The sequence below is a fragment of the Trichomycterus rosablanca genome, chromosome 12 (genome assembly GCF_030014385.1).
Source record: "Trichomycterus rosablanca isolate fTriRos1 chromosome 12, fTriRos1.hap1, whole genome shotgun sequence".
NCBI classification, from domain to species: Eukaryota; Metazoa; Chordata; class Actinopteri; order Siluriformes; family Trichomycteridae; genus Trichomycterus; species Trichomycterus rosablanca.
Genome location: NC_085999.1, coordinates 29,237,234 through 29,262,794, shown reverse-complemented (window position 1 = coordinate 29,262,794; position 25,561 = coordinate 29,237,234). Strand labels below are relative to the sequence as shown.

The window sequence follows — 25,561 nt, the reverse complement described above, 5'->3', positions numbered from 1 at the left end:
GGGTGGACTCACCTACCAATCAGATGAGTATATTAATGGGTCAAGGGTTTCGGTGAGTCTGCTCACTCGCCTTGTGTACTTAGCGGCAGCCAGTCAGAGGACTCATAGGATCCGGGTTAATTGACATTTCAGGCTTGTGATTCCTGATTCAGTACAAAGATTCGAATCATTAACCCGGGTGATTCAGGAACCGCCCAGCTCTAGTTGGCACGTCTACTAACATTTCTAAGAGGCGTTCCCAATACAGTATTAGTCAAACTAACACTTCATTTAAGGCAAGCTTTCAATTTGCTGTTCATATTAACTGGTTCACTGTTGGAAACTCCTGTCAGCTGCATGCAAATGTGACCCTGTATGTAAATCTGACCTGGTAGGAGTGAGATCCTTTAATTCAACAAACAAATACTACTGAGTTCACACATTCAGAACAATTCGTAAATACTTTATTAAAAGTATACTTTATTAAAACATTAAAAGTGGTCTTAAAACGGTTTAATGTAGTGAATACTCAAATATAGATCTATATTTTTTGAAAGAAGATAGAGAGAACATAAGCTTACTTAAAAGTTGCTGATTTGAGTTTATTGTTTTTTTTTAAAGACTCAAAGTTTAGAAACTACATAGAATAGACACTGTTTACATTCTTTATTTGTGAATTAATCTGGTAATTTGTGTATGGAATCACACTAGATGATCTAAATCTGTTGTACAGAGTGATACAATGCATGCAATAGAAATTTAAGGTTATATACAACAGTGAAGTTATATAAAGGTTTAACTCTAATCTCTAATCTATAAAGTGTGGTAAGACATTCTGTTTGTTTAATAGCTTTCACCCATTAACATGTTGAGCCCAGTTATGAAAATAAAAAGACTTTTTACACAAGCTCCCTTTTCTATTAACTCCAGCGTAACACAACTGACACTGAACAGATCGTTTGCTTATATGATTTGCTAAGTTTTCCTTAGAAGTTTAATTTTGGTGATCAGACCAAGTTCAGTGAATCTATGAAGCTTGCTCGACCGCTACTGGAGCTGGCGGGAGAGCTTCTAGGGCAGGACTGGACTTTTCCTCCTCTTCTTCCCCACCATGATCCTCGCCATTCTCTTGATTTTCCTTGTCAGCCTCTTTGCTCTCTGGTGACTCCTCTTCTTTAGCAGGCTTGTCTGAGGGACCATTTTCAGACTCATCTTCTGGCCCATCTTGCCCATTTTCTGTAACTGGTGCATCACCATCTGCGCTGTCTGCAGTGGATGGAGTGTGATCCTTCCCATTATTCATTGGCTCTTCGTTATGGACCTCCGCTACTGGAAGCTGGCCGTCCGGCCCACCCATGGCTGGCATATCCACTGTAGCAGTGGGATCTCCAGACTGACCAGCCTCTCCATCATCATTCCCATTTCCATCTCGGACCTTCTTGACGTTAAAGGTCAAAGGTACGACGCGGAAAGAGGAGTTCTTGCTGGTTGGGCTTTTGGGATGGTTGGGCGAGAAGCTCTTCATGAGTTTCTCACGTCGTTCTGGGGGCACAATCTTGTTGATCTTCTTCTCAATGCTGCTGCGCGAGAAGGCCTTCTTCAGACTGTCTACCTTTTTCAGGCTGGACCGCTTGAACTTGTCGGCACGGGAATACTCCAGATGCTCACTTTCTAATGGAAATACATCCTCCGATGCTTCTGCTTGGTCTGTGCCTCCTTCATGTGGGGGGCTCGCTGCACCCTCATCCTCATCGGAGGAGAGGCTGATGGTCTGCAATCCTTCCTCGTGGGAATGGTCGGGATCGATGACTGATGCTCGCTGAGAGACAGTCGAATCCTCTGCATGGGAAGTTGAGGCAAGATCTGCTGTTGAATCCTTGGTTAGCAGTGTTGTGGGGATCTCATTGTCCTCCTACAAGAAAGAAAGAAAAATTATTTGTTAAAAAATTAGATTCATTTCTTCTGAAATTTGCAGTACATAATTAAAAAAATACTTTTAAGATTTAATAAAAAATTTAAAAACTGCTTTCTCAAGGTTAGCATAATGGAAAATGGTAACCTTGACATTCCAATTCATCTCAAAGTTGAAAAACCTTTAGAAGTGGGTGTTCTTAAAACCTCAAGTTAATAATAAGTAGGGTTGTATACATACATTTGACTCTATAGTGTATAAAAGAAGATCTATTATTGTTACTACACTCGCTGTCCATTTTATCAACTCCACCTACCATATAGGAGCACTTTGTAATTCTACAATTAGTGACTGCAGTCCATCTATTTCTCTGCATGCTTTGTTAGCCCTCTTTCATGCTGTCCTTCAATGGTCAGGACTCTCCAAGGACCACTACAGAGTAGGCATTATTTGGGTGGTGGGTCATTCTCAGCACTGCACACACATGGTGGTGGTGTGTTAGTGTGTGTTGTGCTGGTATGAGTGGATAAGACACAGCAGCACTGATGGAGTTTTTAAACACATCACTGTCACTGCTGGACTAAGAATTATCCAGCAGCGTCCTGTGACCACTGATGAAGGTCTAGAAGATGATCAACTCAAACAGCAGCAATAGACGAGCAATCGTCTCTGATTTTTAATCTACAAGGTGGACCACCTAGGTAGGAGTGTCTAATAGAGTGGACAGTGAGTGGACACAATATTTAAAAACTCCTTCAGCATTGCTGTGTCTGATCCACTCATACCAGCACAACACACACTAACACACCACCACCATGTCAGTGTCACTGCAGTGCTGAGAATGATCCACCACCCAAATAATACCTGATCTGTGGTATAGCAGTATTACTAAATCTATTACAGAATTTTTAAATCGATTGTGTAAATAACATTGTAAACTAATTTATGCTTTTAAATGCACATGAAGTCACTGGGTACTTCTTTATAAAAGCCAGCGATAGATTCTTACAGAGAGCCGTATAACTCATGCCAGTGCCAGTCACTGTTGCAAAATATATGTGGAGAAACCCTATCAGACCATTCCTCCTTTAGACACAAGCAATTGATTGTATCAGCTGTGCTCAAGGTCAGACTGGTAGCACCCTTATGACTGGAACTTGAGAACTTAAACTCTTTGACTAGCACATTAGACTGCTGCACCACCCAGGTGCCCTTTGTAACATTTAATAGCAGATTGTTTAATATACACTTTATCTAATTCTGCAAGCTCCAGTGACTGTTCTGTTTTATGGAGACCAAAGTGACTCCTCATTTCCTTTCACAGCCATAGTAACCAGGTCCAGACCCCAAAAGAGCCAGCCAAGTTTCTACAGGTGCAAACGCTGTCCCATCGGTTTCTGCTCACAAGCAGCAGAAATGTGCTGTTACGACATGCCTCATTGTTACAAAATATCTCTGTGGGTGTTGCCCTTAAAAGAAGTTATTCTGGTGCCAATGAGAAAACAAATTGAATAGAAATCCGTCTTTAGTCGTGTCAGTACTTAATACCTTGTAAGGCGCACTTGCATTTGTGTTGCAGGTTTTGTCAGAATACAATGATTTACCACACAGCTTGAAAAGTGGCTTCATTTAGGATTTAATAAAACTGTAGAATTAATGAACACAAGCTGCATGTGGAACATGTTATATCTTGTGAACCGCGCTGAAAACTTCGCTCCAAGGACGTAAAGGACAACTGTTACAGCATGTAGCTCCCCGGAGCTGAAGCGAAAATCTTGCCACCTGGCACTAAATGCTAATAATGTGTAGGAGAATGTCAGAGAGATTAGGTGGGGTTGAATATTTGCGAGCTGCAATTAGAGCTGAAAAAGCTTCTCATTTATTGTTCACACTAACTGACCCACAAATCTGGTTTCATAAAACCCGGCACGGTTCTGCTGTGGGTGAATTTTACTGAGATTCAAACTCAACCTGTGGCCTGTCTTTTCTTTAGACATCAATACGGAATATTAAAGCTACTCAGTTTATTTTTAGGTAAGATTTCCAGTCAAGTAAAATACTTACTAAAATAATACCTATACACTATAACAGGGTTTTTCATACTGTTTTTTCAAGCGACCCACATTTTGTCCATGATTTTTACTGTGACCCAGGCACCACAAACAATGCATCAAAAACAAACAAAACGAAATATACTTAATTATTAAAAATGGTCCCACTGTAGTTTACAATATGTAACGCAAAGCCTCCACAAGGGGGCGTTCATGTACAAGTTCATTTTGTGTTTATGTGCATGTTAAAATGTGTTTATTTAATTATAATTATTATTCTCTGCATCCCATTTTTTTGGCCAGCCCCCTGCACTATATTACCAAAAGTATGGACACCCTGACCTTTAGCCTGTTGGATATCCAATTCTGAAAAAAACAACAGACATTTATAGATAGCTGGTCCCCACTTTGCTGCTATTATAGCCTCTAATTGTTTCTAGTCTGCAGAAATATGTGCACATTTTGCCAAAGGAGGTATTTATAGGAGGGGGCACGTAGGGACGTTGAAGCCTAGTGGTTACGGTACTGGACTAGTAATCAGGAGGTCACTGGTTCAAGCCCCACCACTGCCAGGTTGCTGCTGTTGGGCCCTTGATCAAGGCCCTTAACCCTCAATTGCTTGGACTGTAAGGTGTCACTTTACTGTAAGTCGCTTTGGATAAAAGCGTCTGCTAAATGCCGAAAATGTAAAATGTAAATGTACACTGGCAAAGTCTTGCTTGTTTCCACAAAGCTAAAAGTGTTTACATTATTATCAGTAATTGATTTTACACACCTGTTAGCAAAGGGTGTGTCTTAAAAGCCTGAACTCAATATTTACAAGGGATATCCAAAAACGTTTGGCTGTGAAGCCTATGTTGGTGTTGGATGGGGTTAAAGTACCAAGTTACTTCGGTTATTTATAATAACCCCACCTCTATTACACTAAAACTCTAAGCGATTAAATAATAGACATGTTGGCTGTCTGTAATATTTTGTAAGCACCTCACCAATGACTTACACCCAACACAAAACAGACAGTGATCGGAGGTGGATTTAAACTCATGTTCCCAGAACCCTGTGCTGTGTGTTTCCCACACAACTACTACACTGTCCTGTCCAGTACTAACCAAGATAAAGAGGAGCGTGGGGTTAAATAAACCAGAAGGTCTTTTATCATTTATGCATACAGATTGTCTCACAGCGGCAGGTTAAAATGCAGAAATGGCGTGTGAGGGCATGATTGATATTATGTATTTTGGAGTAGGGTTTAATCCTGAGGGTAGGGAGGAGTAGCTTGGGACTGATACCACCTGCTCAGCTAGATCTAGTTTTTTACCCTCACACAACACGCACATACATGCACAAACACATGCACATGCAAACTTCTACACAACATGCACATACATATGCACAAGTACAAATCAAACTACAGTATACATAAATAAATGCATGAACATACATACACACCTACATAACAAACACATGCATACACACGACACACATGTATACACAAAAAATTCACATGCACTTAAATACAAATGCACATGTGTGCACAACAAGCAGATGCACAGATACATCTGCACAAAATACACATGAACACAAACAACACACAAATACAAATGCACAAATCTACACAAAATAAACACACACACAACACATACTGTACATATGCACATACACATGCACACACAACATGCACAAATGTACACAAAATGCACATGCACACACAACACGCACATACACATGCACAAATCTACACAAAATGCACATACACACACAACACGCACATACACATGCACAAATCTACACAAAATGCACATACACACACAACACGCACATACACATGCACAAATGTACACAACATGCACATGCACATGCACACACAACACGCACATACATATGCACATACACATGCACAAATCTACACACAATACACATGCACACACACAAATCTACACAAAATGCACATGCACACACACAACATGCACATACACATGCACAAATGTGCACAGCATGTACATGCTCACACACACAACACGCACTTACACATGCACAAATCTACACAAAATGCACATGCACACTGAACACACACATACACATGCACAAGTCTACACACAATGCACATGCCCACACAACACACATACACATGCACATACAAATAGGCAATCTATATAAGAATGAATCTACACAATAAATACACACCTACATAACATACACATACAAATGCACACACACACATGCAACACATCTACACAACAGGCAAAAATATGCACATACAGAATTCTACACAAAATGCCTTTGTACAATTTGTACATACTGTACATATGCACATACACACATATATATACACACCTACATAGCAAGCACATACATACAGTACACATGCACAAATGTACACAACACACACACACACACACACACACACACACATGTATGCACATAAACATGGACATCCACACACATAACACACAAATACATACACTTGCATTCGGGCACACTTATGTGACATGCTCAAGCATGCACACACACACAAACACACACAACATGCACATACACGCACATGCTCAAATCTACAGAACACGAAAAGCTGTTTAATTAAAAATAATTCATAGATAACATTAGTGCTACCGACTGTTTTTAGTTACTTTACAAACATAGAGTGAGTGCCTGTATCTTTATGGGGTCTATCAGTATGGTGGAGAAAGTCATGAGAGTAAATCAAACGGTAAGTTAGATCATTCACAACTAACCAGAGATTTAAGTACAGCAAATTACAGGCACAAAAATAAACAAAAAAGGCAACTACAGCCCCATTGCATAGGTCAGGATGCCCATCTGATTCCTCTTTCTCAGAGGAATATTATTGTATTAGTCAGGGGTGAATGATAGGTTTGTGCGATTAACCAAACAATTCTCATCTCAGCCAGATAACTCCATCCCAGATTTAATATAAATTGAGTGTTACTAGTATCATGTTTTTTGAAATGCTTTTCAGCAGCAGGGACTGGCAATCTGCTCTGAAATATTGGGAAATAAATGGTGCACAGTCCAGACATATATTTTCCTCAACAAGAAATATTCAGCTCAGACTGGAGTGGTTTAGAATGAAGAGAAATTATGCCCATGTGTGTCTTAGTCAAGCTAAGTGTTCCGATCCTAACCTGATTTGTTTTGAACACTTTACAGAATAAGGGTGTAACATATTCTGTGACAGAAGTATACAAGCTAATCGTAGTGCCAATTCTTGATACCCCAGAGAACAAAGAAAGACATTTAATCCAAGGTAACTCAGGGGTTGCTGTGGATTTTATTTCATTATGCATGAGGCATTATAAAAGAAAGCAGCACACACACACACACCTGTGCAAATAATCATGGGTAAAGGATGTGCTGTTCTAGTCTAAAACAACAATCTCATTGATTTTTTATGCACAGCTTCAAGTGTTGTTTTTCATAATGGACTAAACACAGGAAAGCACAGAGACGATCTAGTTCTTTGTTTTTTCTTCTTCTATGTTTTAGCCAAAGACAAGAATTCTGCTGTTGTGAAGCAATTCAGCACACCTTCCGCTCCAAGCTTAGCGTTCTCACTATTGCATCATCAAGGACCTAACAGAAATTTAGCGTATTTACATTGTTAAAACAGTTGACGTTATTTCTTAGTTGTTTAGAACAAAGTTATTTTTTTTAAACGACACATTAGCCCTAACAGAATGTAATGCATCACACTGTTTGAAAGCTTTTCAGATTCCTGCTAGCTCTACGCGACTTTTGTGTAACAAATCCCTCGAGGGATTTATTCCAGTCCAAACCAGTGTGCGCTCTGGGTAAACCAGTTTTTCGATAATGCCCCGGGCTGTACCTCACCGAGACACAGAGACACTTACAAACAAGATGAAACTAAAGCTGGTGCAGATTCCGTGCAGAGTTCAACTGTTTAACTAAAGCGCAAAGCATGGAAATAAAAACATGTTAAGATTTGTGTTTCAGCATCCTTGCATGTAGGCAGTTTTTAACTGCCTACACGGTACACACTCAGGCCCAGGTGAATGGAAAATAAAGGTGTTTGTTTCACTTAGAGATAAAGTGAGGACGAAGGAGGCATTAGTTTCACATTACACAGAGTACTAGGCAGTCCCTAAATTAAATGCTGTATCCAATCCAATCCAATCCAATCCAATCCAATAAGTCTGCCCAAAATGGAGAGTGAGACAGAAAGGGTACAATAAGTCATTACATAACTGACAAATGAACATGCTGGGGTTAACAATTTTGACATTTCCAAGAGAAGTGTGCCCCAAATAAATGCTCAGTGTAACCAGTCCATGCATGCAGTGTTACAGAACTGACAACTCTATCATTGTTTTCTGCATTCTCCCACTTTCATCCAATTTAGTCATTTTCACTGCTGCTTGCACCACCCCTGTGTTGGCCAAGAAGAGTCACCTGCCAGTGGTAGGTCCCCACACAGATCCCTATGACATACAGAGAGTTCATGTGACCTCCCCATATCATCACCCAAACCAGTTCTGGTGGTTGCACGTTAAGCAGCAGCGTGGAGAAACCTCACCCTGAGTCTGTTGGATGCCCGGCCAGGTCAGTAGCACTAGTGCGAGCATGTTAGATGTTAGCTGTGCAAACCTTTCTATTTTATTCATGCATTTCCTCCCATTTTCTTCCAATTTACCGTAGTTAATTTGTCTTCCGCTACTGAAGATCCCTGATTGCACTCGAGGTGGGTATATTGCTGTTCACGCCTCCTTCGACCCGCGCGCAGCCCTTTCGCGGAACCCTTTGTCACCTATGCACTCTGCACAGATGCCTCTCTATCTGCCAATCAGGGTCTTTACACAGCGTTTGAAGACCCCACCCACATAGTCCGGTCATCCCGCCCTAGCAGAACCGTGTCTGCTGCAGGAACCGGTGGCAACGCCGAGTTTCAAACCGAGGAGTTCAGAATCTCGGCGCTGGTGTGCTAGCGGAATATCCCGCTGCACCACCTTGACGCCCAAAGAGGCTTTTTTAACTTGCACTTTACATGCATTTTCCCACATTAAAAAAAAAAAAACTTTTTACATTCACAGTATATCCTGTAGCATTCACTAATATATCCAATTCCCCTGTGAACTCAAGTGACCTCTGCTGCTTGCATGGCATCTTTCAGACAAGAGGTTTTTCTTTTGTAGGATGCAATAAATAAGTAAATACATGCATTTAATTTTTTCTTTCCATTTGTAATTAAATATTGTTCTCCACAAGATAATTTCCACTCTTTGGTCCAAAACATAAATCTGGTTTTCTACAACCACTGAACTGTCCATATAGACGAAAAACACAAATCAGTTCTACTCATGGGCTGTTTGGCTGTTGCTATGAATCACTTGTTTAACATTCCTCTGTTTCACAGTTTGCCTTTCGAAAATAGTAATAAATCCCAGTATTTGCAATTTAGATTCTGACCTTTAGGGAAGAGCACAACAAGATGTGTAGCGTTTGTGGCAGTGTGTTTGTGTGTATGTGTGTATGGAGGAGGGGTTTTAAAATAAAGAGTGTATGTCTTTGGAAGCATTGTGCTACATCCATGTGCCCCCTGGCCTGGTGTGTAATGGAAGTCCAGATCCGTAATGCACCCCATTGCAGGCCTCAGGCTTACTGGAGTGGAAACATCACAACAGTGAAAAGTGTGTGTGTGTGTGTGTGTGTGTGTGTGTATGGAGGACAAGACAATGGCAGTGAAAGGAAAAAGTCCAGCGGAAAAAAAAAAAAAAAGAAGTTCCACAGGAAGGACACATCCAGGGAACATGGGAACATGATGTGCTATGTATTTCATAAAGGGAGAAACCATAGGCAACTAAACGTAGTGGACATATATATATATATATATATATATATATATATATATATATATATATATATATATATATATACTGTATATATATAAGTTGCTTTGGATAAAAGTGTCTGCTAAGTGTAGATAGATATATATCAGTATACAGTATATTTCTATCTACTGTATTTAAATGTAGATAGATAGATAGATATCCACAGACCCATATAGCACAATAGCATATAATAGCATATATTAAAAGAGATGCAAAGATACATTGTCAATGCTATACCTTATAATTAAAATGATGAAGAAATTAAAATTTCATCATAAAATAAGTGACATTGTTTGAAGTCACCAACTGCTACTTTTTCAATTGCCAGTGGCAGATTCTTACAGAAACACATGCTATACTCACTGTATTCCTAAACCACTTGTGTAGCGCCTTATCAGCCTGTAGGAGTCACTGTTGTAGCGACAACAAGCCAACACACAGTTCAACCTTTCTTTGCCTGTCAAGCACCCGAACATGTGCTTACATCTACAAATCAAACTTCATTTAGTCTAAGTTAGCGCAAACACAACCTCTGTGCTAGAGTAAAATTATCATGCGACTGATAAAGCACATAAAGGCTAACCACTGTTTTATCACATTCACACAACTCCAGTGATGCTGTATGGTCTCCTGACCATCAGCTTGTTGGACACCCATTTTAAAAATGAATGATATTAAAATTTAAATAAAGTATTTCTATGTAATCCCTTTGGCTATAACAACAGCCACTCTTCTGAGAAAGCTTCTCAGGCACTGATGTTAATCAAAAACCTCAATAGATGTTCTATTTTAAAGCAGTTCAGTGAGGCTGAGGTCAGGGCTCTGTGCAGACCACTGGACTGTTCTTTAAACCAAACTTGTCTTCATGTCTTTATAAGGCACAATGTGGTAAGGTGATTGAAGGATGTATACAAAATCCAGCATGCCTTTTTGGCAAGAAGGTATGCCAACCTAGATCATTTTACACACATGAATTTTATTATGGCTGCTTGACCATTGTTAATCAGTCATAAGGGCTTTATCTATAGAGATGTGATTGTGATCATATACGGGGCAGAGTGATTTAGTCTTTTACCTGGAATAACAAGAACAACAACCTTAGTATTATTTTGCATTTACCATATTTTTATCAATATAATAACTGCCAACGTGTATTCAGTAAAGAGCTGAGCTTGTTACACACTCTCCGACACGTGCTCATTCGCTGGACGCATCTTTTTCAACAACCAGCAACAGATCTAAACAGAGCTATACCACACATGCTATGAATTCTGCAAACAACCCAGTGCTTTAACCAGACAGCAGAGGTTGCAAGTGTACAGCAGCAATGATTCCCATTTGAACTCTTCCACAAATTGTGCCTGTTTGGACACCCAGCCAGGTTGACAGCGTTGTCTGGGAATAAAACACAAAAGCTTGAGATCTCAGCCTCAAGATCTTCATTAACCTTCTGCCTTGCCTTCCAAACTGTTCAATTTGTTTTGGTTGTAGCTATGCTAACTTGGTACTAACATTTAGACCATCCAATCCAACCTCACATCACTCATATGGATGTAGCCTATTTGTACAATTTGCCACCCCTAAAGCATAGGAACTTCCAGAACAGCATATCCACAAAGTGCATCTATATAGCAGGTGTAGCTCTAACTGATGTATGTAAGTGTAATAAATGTATGTAAAAGTACATAGGCCTAATGCCAATTTATGTTAAGTCGATAGTGATTGATATGGCATACATTGTATTATCATGTGTTCATTAGACAGTTTTCATTAGGCAAATGTGACATCACTAGTCAAGCAATATGAACTACACAGATTAAAACACATATTACCGTTTGACTATGTACTGAAAATATTAACAAGAAATATACAAATGTTAATAAATGTTAATCTTAATGCTGCAAATACAAAATTAAAAGTTCTTGTGCAAATTTCACTTGTTTTTAATACACAAAGTGAAACAATCATAGTGTAGATAAAAGAGCTTTCTAAATTTCTCAAGGACAAAATGATGAAGGAACACTAGAATGAAAAATGCTCAAGCCAGATGCGTCACACAAGATTTCACAACCTAACCAGTGATAAGAAAGTAAAAAAAGAAGACAGCAAGCTCTCAAAACGCTTGCAGGATGACCTAAAAACAGTAAAAACAACAGTTATACAAAGTACAAAAGTCAGTTAAGTGAGCCACAATCCTCTCTACGTCAACACATCAAGCAAAACACAGAGATGCAAGTCTAAAATTGGCAAACCAGCATTTAGATCAATCAGAGGGTTGCCTGTATGCTCCCAGGAACACCAAACCGACAGTGAAGTACAGTGGTGAGAGCATCATGATATGGGGCTGCTATGAAGGATGAAGGATTTTTCCTACGAACCCTTATAACCTGGGGGAATTAAAGACAATTTGCTAAGACGGATGGGTCAGCAAAGCACTAATGCTATTAATATGTGGTGTAAATACTCCTGCTTTTTTCCCTCCAGCTTTTCAAAATGTATCTTTGTTTACTCTTATTAATAAATACTATAAGTATAGTTGCATTAGTTACTGAGTTTATGCATAATCCATTTCAGTAATATTAATTAACCAATCAAGCAGTAAATAAGTGCTAAATTGAATAATGTTTATATGATTTTTCTAATACTGACTGAAAGTCATGTTTATTTTTTCTCCTGGTGTCATTTCACATGCGCTTATCCTGAGAAAACAGGACTATAAATGCCGCTCCCTGTCATCATTTGACTTGGAAAGCAATTCAGCTTCATCTGCATCTGTTTTGACTAACCGAAGCCCTTGTGTATGTTCTAATTTTGTGGCTAAATCAAATAAAACGTCAGTGTTAACCCTGAATGCACCTGAAACTCAAACGTATTGAATTCCACACAAAGTAAACACTGCATATTGTAGAGTATTCTGTATCTTTCTATTTTAAGTGGACATCTTCAGGCAGTTCTTTCGGCTGATACATGAGATTTTGCACCCACTAGACATAGTGCTTAGTGTCAGTAAAGAAATTGTTACATTGATGCTAATGAATACAAACATGTAGATACATTGTGCATGTCAGATGTGTATCAACATGCAACAAGCCACCATGTGTGAGAAAGAAAGGTAGTAAACTGCCTGCTGGCTGAACTACAAAATGACAATGAACATCATGGGGACCAAATTAAAAACAACAAGCCTGTGACACCATTCACTGTAGACTTTGGGTTTAGGACTATGTACCCACATAAAAAAAGAAATGCACTCATTTCTATTACCTGCTATTGATAGATGAATTGTTGGTAGCTTTCCCAGACTCGATGTAACCAATCCTTTATTGATTTATTTTGCACAAATGTGCATGCAATACTGAACAGTTTAGTCCTGCTTGTACCCTAATTACACAGCATCTTTGGTAGTACCATAGTATTTTAGGTGCGTTTTTAAGTATAAGTGTTTAAATGGTCCTCCTGTAGCTTTTTATCAGTATACATACGTCACTTTTTGCAAAAGCATTTCCAAGAATTTTTAAGTGTGTCTGTGGGAATTTGTGACTATTTTATTGCTTGAGAGAGCAGGCACTAATGGTAGACAAACAGGATGGATTTCAACGGAGTGGGGTAAATATCAGCTCTGGATTTAACCGGGGTCCTATTTCTACTGCGCCACAGTTTGTATAAAACCATTATAACAATGTATAATGTATAAAATGTATAAAACAATTAATTTTAACTGAACAAGAAATGAGCAAATCACATCAGATGCTATTGAAGCCTATGTAGTTACATTTACCTGCAATAAACTGCCATTGAATGGAATGTGGACACCTGACCTTTTTAAAACAATGGCCCACTTTGGGGTTAAGGTCAGGGCTCTGTGCAGACCACTGGAGTTCCTTTAATTAAACAAACCAAGTCTTTAAAGACATGTGCAAATGCTGGAATGAGACAGGTCCTAACTTTAAGGTAACATTTTGGGAAATTCCTTCTCCAAGTGTACCTGTCAACAAATGAATACATAAACAAAAAGCCTGATGTCAACCCAGCTGAACAGTTTTGGACCTCACACATGCTTTTTTAACTGAACAGGCACAAATTCCTACAAGAATGGAAGGATATTAAACTCAGAGCAACTTGTTTTGGACTGGCATGGTCAAATTGTGAAGTCTGTGTTGAGCATTTACTTATTTCCCTTTTTTTTGGAATGAACTCATTTTAATTTCAGGTTTAAACAGAGTTTTATTAGATAAGGGCTGTACTGCTCCTTCTTAAAACACACAGTTAATTATAAATCCAGTGGTGGCTACTGACTTCTCTTTTCAAATAGAAGAGGGCAACGCCTTGGCTTGAGGCTGACAGGTTCTTTTTCTCCCGCTCTTTCTCTCTCTCCTGGTCTCTTTCTCTCTCTCCTTTTTGTCTCTGACTACACTGCTTGAAGGTTTGGTTACATTAAGCACACAATGAGTCATGCTCTCTTAGCTAGTTTTATGCCACCTCAAATAAAGACTAAACCTGTATGCTGGGTGTACACCTCTAACCACCTGCTTGAAATAGAGTGCTTTTTTTGGTTTGAGTTTGGATTAATGTGATTCTATTGTACACACATGGGGCGGCGCGGTGGCGGAGCAGGGAGTTTGGGCTGTTGGGATCTGGGTTTAGTTCTCATCTCTGTATATAAAGTATATTACTGTATATAAAGTTCTGTATGTACAAAGTTCATACAGTAGGTAAATTAGACTGTCAATCATTGGTGCCCTGCTCATAATGTATCGAGTGTTTTAGATGGTGCTGGACACATTTTGAGTGGTTAATGATAATGAATAAACACACACACACATTTTGCACACTATCTCAAACTCCTTGCAAACATGGTTCTAAATTAAATGTTTCACACATTTTAAATAGATTTCTAAAATTGCTTGGGTGGTGTAGCGGTCTGTCGCATTAGGCCACCACCCCTGAGATTCAGGTTCGAATCTCAGCTGTGCTATCGGCTGGCCAGGCAACAACACAGACATAATTGGTAATGTCTGAAGGGGGGTTAACTGAAGGCCTGCGATAGTTTGGCATCCAGTCCTGGGTATTGCACCAAGTGTTTTCTAGTGGAATCGGACCTGCCATGACCCTGACAAGGATAAAGCGGTTGATGAAAATGTATCCTACTGCAAAAATCTGAAGTCAATGCAAAATGATCAAGGAAAAAGACTAAAATACCCCAGTGCAAGGCTGTTTACCAATATTGACACTGTCAATAAAACAACTTGCACCAAGAGTATATAGAGTATAGAACTGGAAGTCACAAAGAGCATAATTCATCCCATTATTTGGGTGTAATGGATGGCATTTAAGTCTCTTTTGATTGGTAAGAGCAATGACAGAAAGCTAACCTATACAAAAGGCATTTGGTCCCCACCTTTAAGTGTGTTGAGCTGCAACTTGCAGGTCCAAAATGAACTGATTCTTCAACTCCAAACACTGATGAGATGTGTCGACCAAGTCAAACCAGAATCAGTTATCAATACTGATTCAGCTGCCCCTAAAGGTCTCTAAATGGCCCAGACTTAAACATTGCCTGAGCTACTGTTCATTCAGAGGCTTTTGCTATGTGGTACGTGGTAGCTCATTTCCATCAGGAGATAGAAAGTAACAAACAGAGATATGGGGCTTTGTCATTCTAATATCATGTTTTATGCAGTAGTGTTAGCCTTTAAAGGTAGATAATGCTTGTAGCGTTGTTAGCATTAAATAAACTCTACTCACAGAATATTAGAGTAAACTACCAGTATGAGACATTAGACTGTTAGATGTCATGTGATGAGAGAGATGTGGTTAGTAAAAAGCTATTCTCAACCATACAACCATTCATTAAATGATGACATTATATTATTAATATCTAAAGGGCTGTATATATTTTCTACACAGAATTAAGATCATGAAGTTAAACCAGAGTAAATTTACCATTATATGTTTTAGTTACAAGGACAATATCCTAAAATCAATGTGTCTGGTGAAAGACCTTCAGACTTTAGATAATATGTGACTAGAAACAATATTTCAGACTGTTGAATTAACGTGCAACGTGCTTTAATATTAAGCTCAGTGTATTCAGGGCTGATATCTTTGTATCAAGCTGCTGAAAGGCGTTTGATAAGGACGAGATAAGGTACAGATGAGCCTGATTTGGAGAAATGAGACTGAGCAGGCCCGAGCAAATATCCACACTCATTTTCACAATCATGGGTTTGTTTTTCTTCGTTCCTGCCTCCTCCCGCTCAGCTATCTGGCATGCTTCTTACCTATCTATCTTTTTGTTTACCGCCGTTGTGTACCCGTCCTAATTTTGGCCTGGCGCTCGTTACACTGGTATGTAGAAAGCTTATTTTGGGATTTCTGTCTTTCTGTTATTATTACATTTTTCTTCTACACTTGTTTTTGATAGTTCTTGATAAGCTTTTATTATTTCACTGGAAGCAGTTAGTGCAGTTTCTCTCACTCACTTGTTCTTTTGCGGTTTGTCTCAAGGGTGAGCAACAGCTCTGGGAAAAAGATAAGAAGTAGCCCAACACAAACAAATTGTTGATTACACAGAAATTAATGCACTTGCTTTAACCTTTGCATGCTGAGAGGATTATGGGAAACTGAGGCCTTTTTGAGGCTGTATTTATGATCAACCACAATCTACTTGTCAAAAACTGATAGATAGAATCATGTTAGATCTAAAACACCTTAAATATAAGATCTGATATTTGTCAGTAAGACACTAAAATTAGCAAACATTTGCAAACAAAAATAAAATTATTACTAATTAACTATTACTAACTATTACTAAAATTACAAAGCATGCTCGAGTAGTCCGCTGCTGAGGTTTGAACCTCAGCTGTGCTATCTACAGGCCAGACATCAACACAGACATAATGGGCTATTTCTAAGGGAGGTGGGGTGGCTGAAGCCCTGCAATAGATTGGCACCCTGTCCATGTTATTGCTGCCTTGCTCCCAGTGTTTCCCAGTGGAACTGGACCTGCTGCAACCCTGACCAGAATAAAGTGTTTGATTGAAATAATATAATAAAATACTTTATTAATAATATAATAAAAAGCTTTGGTAGGGCAGAAATCAATCACAGGGCTTTATTATTATTATTATGAATAATATAAATGATTATTATTATTATTAATATGAATGTTATGAATTATTATTATGAATATTATACATTTTTCTTCTTATTATTAATTAAATCCTTGAATGTTTTAATCAATAAAATACACCTCACTAATTCTTACCAAAAACAAATAAGTGAATTTGTAAATGTCAGCCAGTAATGCTGTACAATGAATGGCTTAATTTTTTTTTTACTTTGATGGAGCTTCTACACACCCACCCACATACCTCAACAACCTGATCTACTGGTCTCTGAGGACCTCCAGTTAAATAACATAAAAGTGTAACAGTTGAACAGGAAACGTGGATTTAAAAATGTGTAAAAACAAAGTGACAGTTCATTCATCCATTGAAAAGTAAACACAGGTATTTCTGTTCTGTGTGTCATAGGATAGAGAGACAATTGTCGCTCAAGGTTTTTAAAAAAACCTTATTCGGTGCTTATTTATTCTTTTATTAATTCATTTATTCGTAATAATCAGTGTTGCACAAGGCAAGACACTACACACACACACACACACACACACACTCACTCCCACTTAGAGAAAACCCACAGACAAGGAAGGAACAACTACTATATATCCAAAGGTATGTAAACACCTGACCATAAGCTTGTTAAACATTCCATTTAAAACCATGGCCATTAATATAGAGTTGTGGCTATAACCGGCTTCACTTCTATAGGAATGCTTTCCACAAGATTTGTTTGAGGATACATGGCCTTTAGGTCAAAAGACATTCTGAAATCAAAAACTTATGTTAATAATGAATAAGAATGTCTGACTTAAAATTGACGTATAAATTCATCCTTAATTTGGTACAATAGGGTTGGGCTCTGTGCAGGCCACACCAAAATTGTCTTTGTGCACAGTGGCACAGTCCTACTGGAACAGGAAAGAGCCTTTTGCCAAACTGTTGCCACAATGTAGTTTTTTTTTATACAATTAATTTTATAGACCAGTCATTAATGGATGAAAGGTATGACTAAAACCCCAGAGCTTGATAATTAGGAGATGTGTCCATATATATTTGGCTATTGTACCATAGTTTGAAAACCATAGGCTTGTTAAACATTCCATTTCAAAATCATGGCCATTAATACAGGGTTGTGGCTATAACCGCATCCTTAATTTGATATAATGGGGGTTACAGTCAGGGCTCTGTTTAGGCCACACCAAACTTGTTAAACTGTGTCTTTATGGACGTGTCTTTGTGCACAGTGGCACTAATGGATGAAAGGTATAACTAAAACAACAGAGCTTGATAATTAGGAGATGTGTCCATATACATTTGGCCATTGCTTCTTATAAAAAATACATAATGCTTTGAGACCCAGTTTGGGTACTGTTTTTTTTATTTTTATTTTATTTTTTAAATTAATTAATTAATTAATTTTTATTTTATTTTTTATTTTTTTTAATTATCTAAGTTTTGATACGATGTATCTAGGAACCCAACTCTGGTGCGCTAGCGCACTTTACCGCTGCGCCACCTGAGCGGCCAGTTTGGGTACCCTTAAACTAATTATGCATTGATGTATTCAATTCATTGATTTATTTGTTAAAATCAGCCTCTTATCAGGAATAAACTGCATTTTTTCAAAACATGTGAATACCTTAAACAGCAGCATTTGGACCTCGAGCTGCAAGCTTTATGTAAACTCATACAAGAGCACCTGCTTTGCCCAGACCATTTTTTAATAATGCAAACATGCTGTAACCATCAACCAACCTCATTTACACATCATGAGTAAAATATCAAAATTTGAATGCACAGCTGATGCATGTTGATCTGTTTAAAGGCATAATAAATTATAATATATAATATACGGCAGTGGCTGGGAGCAGTGGAAGAAAAAACATGCAGCAAAATGCAAATCTATGCATTTTGGGCATGGGGCAAGCAGAAGATCACATAGGGAACAAACAGTGAAGCAGAACAGTCCGTGATTAAGCCTATTCTTTAGAATTGTTTTTTTTTCTATTACTAACCAAACAGCTTATAAAGTCATGCATGGTTAATGTATATTTGCTTTACCCACAAAGAAAAAAAACTGATGGGCAAATAAACATCTGCCAGTACAGAATCCTGACTGACTAGCTTAAAATAATTGTACTTCTTCACAATACCGCTTGTGTTCCACTGTAGCCATTGAGGAAGAGAGGAACTGAGACTTAAAAAGAACTGTGTGACATAAAAGCAACACCTGATCTGGCATTATAAACATGGCACTGAGTGAACGGCACCATTTTGCCACGTCGAGAAAAACCTTGTGTGGTAGTAGCAGACACACCCAACTGATAACAGCTTTAGCCTCACACACACATGCAAAGCAACCTGTTGCATTAAACTGTAGTCAGTTCTCTAAAGGTAAAGGCTTATATGACTCACTATCCTGACAGACCGGCATTTACAGTAGAATAAAGTAAAACAATTCTTTTTTGTTTTAGTGCTGTGGTGTGGTCCGTACAGAGGTCAGAAAGCACTATAATATTCCAGCTTTCACAGAAACCTGAAGATCACAATTAAAGCTTCTGTGTTAATATAATAGAAGCATGTTATTCATTAGATATAACAGATTTTCTACACCTGTTAGCAATGAATGTGGCTTAAACGCCTCAATTTAATAAGAGAAGAGAGGGGAGAGGTGTCTACATTTCATTTGGTCTTTAATAATTTAGGTGCTGACAGCTTTTAGGAAGCTTTTTTACCTTGTGTGAAATCTTTCCAACCAATAGCAACATATTTTATGAATAATATAATAAAATCAGGTTTGCAGGGTTTTTTTTTTTGCACACAACAGTTTTGAAACTGGTAGAATTTGTTTATAAGTTCCATACTTTATCTGAAGAAGCAAAAGTAAAGATTAGATAAGATATAAAACACAATTGTTTACAGATTTTGTTGATTCTGCTACTTGATGTAAGTTTCTAGAAGCTCGATTTGGACAGTAAGCAAAATGAGAATAGCCGTCACTGGTTCATACACACATACATCAGGGAACAAAAGTCTGAGGCCACTAGTGGAAATGCTTCTGTTTTGCATTATCTTGAACTTAATGCATTTGAACTTAATGCTTTCATTACAAATTAAACAGTCAGTATAACAATTACATTTATGGCAGACGCCTTAATCCAAAGTAACTTACATTACAGTTCCAGTATACAGTCTGAGCAACTGAGGGTTAAGGGCCTTGTTCATGGGCCCAACAGCAGCAACCTGGCAGTGGTGGGGCTTGAACCAGTGATCTTCTGATTACTAGTCCAGTACCTTTTTTAAAAATGTTTATTTATGCATTTGCTCCCCTTTTTCTCCCTTTAAAGCATGTCCAATTGCCCGATTGCATCATGCTTCCTCTCCACCAATGCCGATCCCCGCTCTGATTGTGGAGAACGAAGCTAACCCATGCCCCCTCCGACAAGTGGGCAGCATGCCGTATGCATCTTATCACCTACAATGCGGATCAGTGCTGTGTACGGAGAGACACACCCTGACAGCACTCTTTTCTCATCTCTGTGCAGATGCCATCAATCAGCCAGCAGAGGTTGTAGTTGCATTAGTTATGCAAGAGTATATATGATGTATTCGAGATCCCAGTTCTGGTTCCAGTGTGTGTTTTTACCACTGCGCCACCTGAGTGGCCACTATAGTCCAGTACCTTAACCACTAGGCTGAAAAGTAAAAAAATTGAATTTTGAAAATTGTACATGAATTTAGAGGTTGAAATTTGCACCTGGTTTTATTATATTTATAAACTATTTATAAAATTAGTTGCTATTGGTTGGAAGAATCTCACACAACAAGTAGCAACCATGTTAAAGGTGAAGAAGCTCCCTAACATTGTCAGCATGCAAATGATTAAATGCCAAAAGTATCTGGACACCCCTCCCCTTGAGGTGTTTAAGCCACATTCATTGCTAACAGGTGTAGATAATCTGTTATACTGTATCTAATTAACAATATGCCTCTATCATTCGGGCAAAGGCCATCTTTATGTTCCAGCATGACTGCCCTTATGGTCCTATTTCACTGGTCCTCCACCACTGAGCTCTAGGTTCGAATGTAGGTTGTGCTATTGGCCGACTGGGCATCTACACAGACATGAATGGCTATGAGAATGTCTGTGAGAGGAAATAGCCAAAGCCCTGCAATAGATTGATTGCACCCATTGTTGCTTAGTGGAACCAGACCTGTCTAGACCCTGACCAGGATAAAGTGATCATGTCAGCTATTTTGTACAAAACGTCAGATTTCCTTAGGTCCAGTTAGTCTGAGCAGGTCAATGGGATGTACTCATCCGAAGCTTAAGTTTATACATTTGCTGCCACTGTTGACCTGTTATAAATATGCACATACCAAGTGCTAAGAAATTCTGAATCTCATGTATATTCCTTTAATAAATTCAACTTTTTACTCAAGTTTATTTGCTGATTATATGTACATTGATTACATTTGAGAAAATGCAATGCATATTTACTAGTGGTCTTAATTGTTTAACCTTTATTCTTTGCATACAGCATATTTATGAACCTTTCAATGCAATTGGTTTTTTTTTTTCAGTGTTGAGGAAAACTAAAGCTGCAAGCTGAATGTCTGATCAAAAGTTTAGGCAGATGTTTGCGTGTCTAGACACACAGTTTGACCCCAAAACACCTAAGCTCATTAATTAAAGGTGTCCACATAATATAGATGTTGTGATCATTCAGACTTCAAATAACCAGGCAGTGCTAGGATCATCTGGTGTCTTAACACTGCCACAGCAGCACGTTTGCCAGCAGTATTCAGCTAAAGTCAGTATAATGCTTATCTTTGTTGTATATTGCACACGTTACTCATGCTACCATGCATGCTTCTTTAGACATTCTTTGCAAAACTCCATAACATAACATTCATCTCATTTGTTTCCAAGTAATTCCAGGCTTTTTTGAGTCTCTTCATGCTTTTACTACCCAGGAAATGTTCAACAGTGCAAATAATCCCACCTGTTGTGGTACAGCTCTTGCTTCTGCTTGTCCATACAAGCTCTCACATTGTTTCTCAACGGTGCAGTTGACATTAAAAATGCTAAAAACTCCACCTGCCCTTACAGAGATCTGCACAGGAATTCTTAGGTGCCAGGGGTGTTTAAACGCCCCACCCACTGTCTCCTGCCTTCAAATGCACAATGAAGGGACTTTTTTAGGCTTAATAACATTGAATTAAGGTATTTAACACAAGTGCTTTTTGAAACATACCAGGTTTATGGACAGTTCTCCAGGTTTATGGACAATTTGAATACTCCAAATAAGAAAGATTAAAAAAAGGCTGAGGCTGCAACACAATCCACTATATGGTCAAATGCATGTGCCATAATTTAGGTGCCATCACTAACAGACGTTCAAGCTCCAAAAAGTCCTGGCTTGATGAATTTGGTGAACTGCAGTAGCTTGCACAACTCTGGCCTCAACTCCAATAAACTCTTTTGGGATGAATTGGAATGTCAATTGCAGCAACTGTACCTGACCTGACACCAGCTCTTTTAACAGATTGGCTACAAATTCCTACATAGACATCTTGTACAAGCTTGTGCCAACAGAAACACTGTCAGGTGTCCACATACTTTTGGGCAATATAGCCTACACACAGAATTAGTCAAATTTTCTCTCCCTTGGGAAAGCTTTTGCACAATATTAGCAACCGACATGCATTTGAATGTGTTTCTACATGCTTCCACAGGTAGAAAAGCAACTGTTGGCTTGCCGATCACATACTAGCTAGCCCCGAGGCAACCAGGAAAGAACTGCTAGGCTAATTAGGCAACGTTTAACTCAGCCAGTATATAATCAAAGATTAGCCAGAACCAAGCACGCCCAACAGAAGGCTATAAGCTAGTTGAGGCAGAACTCCAGTCAGACTGGAGATTTTGGTCTGTAATTTTCGGATAGAGAAAGTCATCTAGCGTAACGTAAACATTGTAGCTATTCATTATTTGTTCCAGGGAAAAGACAACAAAAGTGAGACCCACATAGAGTTACTTATAACTGGTCTGTAACATACACATTCTCACACCTGCTACTATTCACATGGTCATGGTACTATTCACAAGACCAGGTTTAGACCTAGTTTGGTATCTAGCTTTCTTTTAACGTTTAGGATTCTCAGCATTTCAAACGTCCCTCAATACTACACTGTTCATTGCATACGATAATAAAAAGGGAGTAATAATTAGCAATATTTTATTAGCTGCAAGTTTGCCGTTGAGGAACTAGAGTAGTTTGAGTAGTTCAACTCTTTAGGGATGAATTGGAATGTCAATTGCAACAACAGTGCCTGACCTGACACAAGCTCTTTTGACAGAATGGCTACAAATTCCTACATACACATCTTGTAGAACCGTGAGTCTTCCTAGAAGCTTGAGCCAATATGACCAAAAGTATATGGACACCTGATCATGAGCTTGTTAGGCATTCCATTCCAAAATTATGGGGATTAAATTTCCATTATTATGGATTCATCTATTGTGAAGGCCTTTGACAAGAGTGTTCTGTGTATGTGGGAATTTGAGCTGGGGCAGCTTGCAGTTCAGTTGGTGTTCCAATGCATCCAAATAGATCATCGGAGTTTCTTTACACTGGATTTGTGCACATGGTTAACAGTCATGCTGGAATGGGAAAGTAAATTCTCGAAACTGTTGCTACCAGGTTGGATATGTTTCATATAATTGATATAATTAATTGTCCACACTTGTTAGCCTGTTACCTGTGGGTGTGGTCGAAGCACCTGACTGTTAGAAGGGGGTGTTAGAAGGGGTGTCCACATACTTTTGGTCACATACTACTATCTAAAATGACCCACTTGTGTAAAGACTGAGTGGTGACATTTGATTTTTGTCACCTGTGCACACACCTGCTATTAGAAGGACTGCATGCTTTGCATGCTGCAAGGACTTTCAGGTGTCCACTTACCAAACACTGTTATACTGCTAATTGAGAAAAGATCAATAATATTGGGTCGTTTGCCGACACTGGTAACGATCATGACATTGACGTACCTGGTAGATGAGCACTTTGAAGTGGTTCCTCTTGAGCAGATGTGAATGGTTGCCCTCCAGTCGCTTCACCTGGCCGCTCTGACGCTCCAGACGCTCCCTCACCTCCTTGACGTACAGGCTGGTCTTGCGAGTGCGCTCCAGCAGCTTGTTGACGCCTCCCAACGTGGTCCCATGGCTCTTGGTCAGACGAGTCAGGTCGCCCTGCACGGCCCGCACGGTGTGCTCCAGGTCAGTCTGTCGCTTCTCCATGCGTCTCTGGTTCTCCTGCACCGTCTCAATCATCACCACCAGCTGGTCCAGAAGAGCCACCACCGTGATGGCGCTCACCGGGTTTCCAGTGCCTGTAGGGCTGGTTGGGGATTTGGAACTCCTGCGGGTGAGCGTCTGAACCGGGGACGTAGGAGTAGAACTGGGCACGAACAGATCCTGTGCATCCGCATCTCCTGAAGCGAGGGAGTCAGAGTTGTTCGAGGGTGGCAAGGTGGATGCGCTCTGGTCTGCACGTGTGGCGTCTTCGCCCATTTTTGAGGATCCAGTGAAGTTCTTCCTAGAGATCTGGTTCCTGATTGAAGATTTCTAGTTTCTAGCTATGCAGATGGAGGAACCTGGCTGCTTCTGTTTCATTCAGAGGGACGCGCCTTTCTGTCTCTCACGTCTCCTGAACACAACAACATTCCCGAGCAGGCATTTAAAAACTCCCCACACACCCAGAGGAGGAGCCAGGTTGCCTGTAGTAGCAAGTCCTGCCCATGGGGGTAAAGCAGTGCCAGTGTGTGTGTCTGTGAGGCAGAATGGGAAGGACTTGCAGCATTAAATAATGTTGTGTTGAAAAAAAACCGAATCAATTTTAAAAAATAATGAATGTTTTTTATGTTCATTGACCTTGAAGTTTTGCCAAGAACAATTAATGTGTCAGTGTGACACTGATGGTCTTATGATAAATACAAACTGTTATTTAATTATTATTTTTTTAAACTAAATGCTGCGTCTTTTGAGCAGAACTGTGAGACCAGTGAATGCAGTAATATCCATTAAGACTTTATTGCTAAAATATACACTATTTTGGCAAAAGTATTGGGACACCTAACCGTAAGCTTGTTGGACATTTTATTTCAAACCGATAGGCATTTATATTAAAATGCTTCCTCTGTCCTTTTTCATTTTTAGTTAATATCATCGAATCATCCTGGAAGCCTTTCTACCAGACTTGGGCGGCACGGTGGCTAGCACTGTCGCCTCATGGCAAGAAGGTCCTGGGTTCGATCCCCAGGTGGGGCGGTCCGAGTCCTTTCTGTGTGGAGTTTGCATGTTCTCCCCGTGTCTGCGTGTATAACCTTGTGAACTGATGAACCTTGTGTAAATAAGTAACTACCGTTCCTGTCATGAATGTAACCAAAAGTGTAAAACATTACGTTAAAATCCTAATAAACAAACAAACAACTACCAGACTTTGTAGTGTGTCTGTGGGAATTTGTGCCCATTCAGTGAGGTGAAGTCAAACGTTGATTTAAAAATTAGTAGGTAAATACATTATATAGCCCCTCCTGATGATTGAATTTAGTTGTTTCCACTATATTTAT

The 25,561-nt window shown here is 39.2% G+C and overlaps 1 protein-coding gene across 1 annotated transcript; it reads right to left on the bottom strand.

Annotated features, from left to right (window-relative positions):
• Positions 1–485: 485 nt before the first annotated feature.
• cavin2a (caveolae associated protein 2a) lies at positions 486–24,661 on the bottom strand. The gene is made up of 2 exons (XM_063005877.1): positions 23,982–24,661; positions 486–1,891 (listed from the first exon to the last, which is right to left on the bottom strand). The coding sequence occupies exons 1-2, from the start codon at positions 24,501–24,503 to the stop codon at positions 1,007–1,009; spliced, it is 1,407 nt and encodes a 468-aa protein (XP_062861947.1). The 5' UTR covers positions 24,504–24,661; the 3' UTR covers positions 486–1,006.
• Positions 24,662–25,561: the final 900 nt, after the last annotated feature.

Bases quoted from the DNA above. Each gene is read 5' to 3' on its own strand.
- cavin2a (XM_063005877.1), bottom strand. From the start codon at position 24,503: ATGGGCGAAGACGCCACACGTGCAGACCAGAGCGCATCCACCTTGCCA. The intron at 1,892-23,981 runs GTACGTCAATGT...TCTTTCTTGTAG, and splicing joins TCAAAGTGCTCATCTACCAG to GAGGACAATGAGATCCCCAC.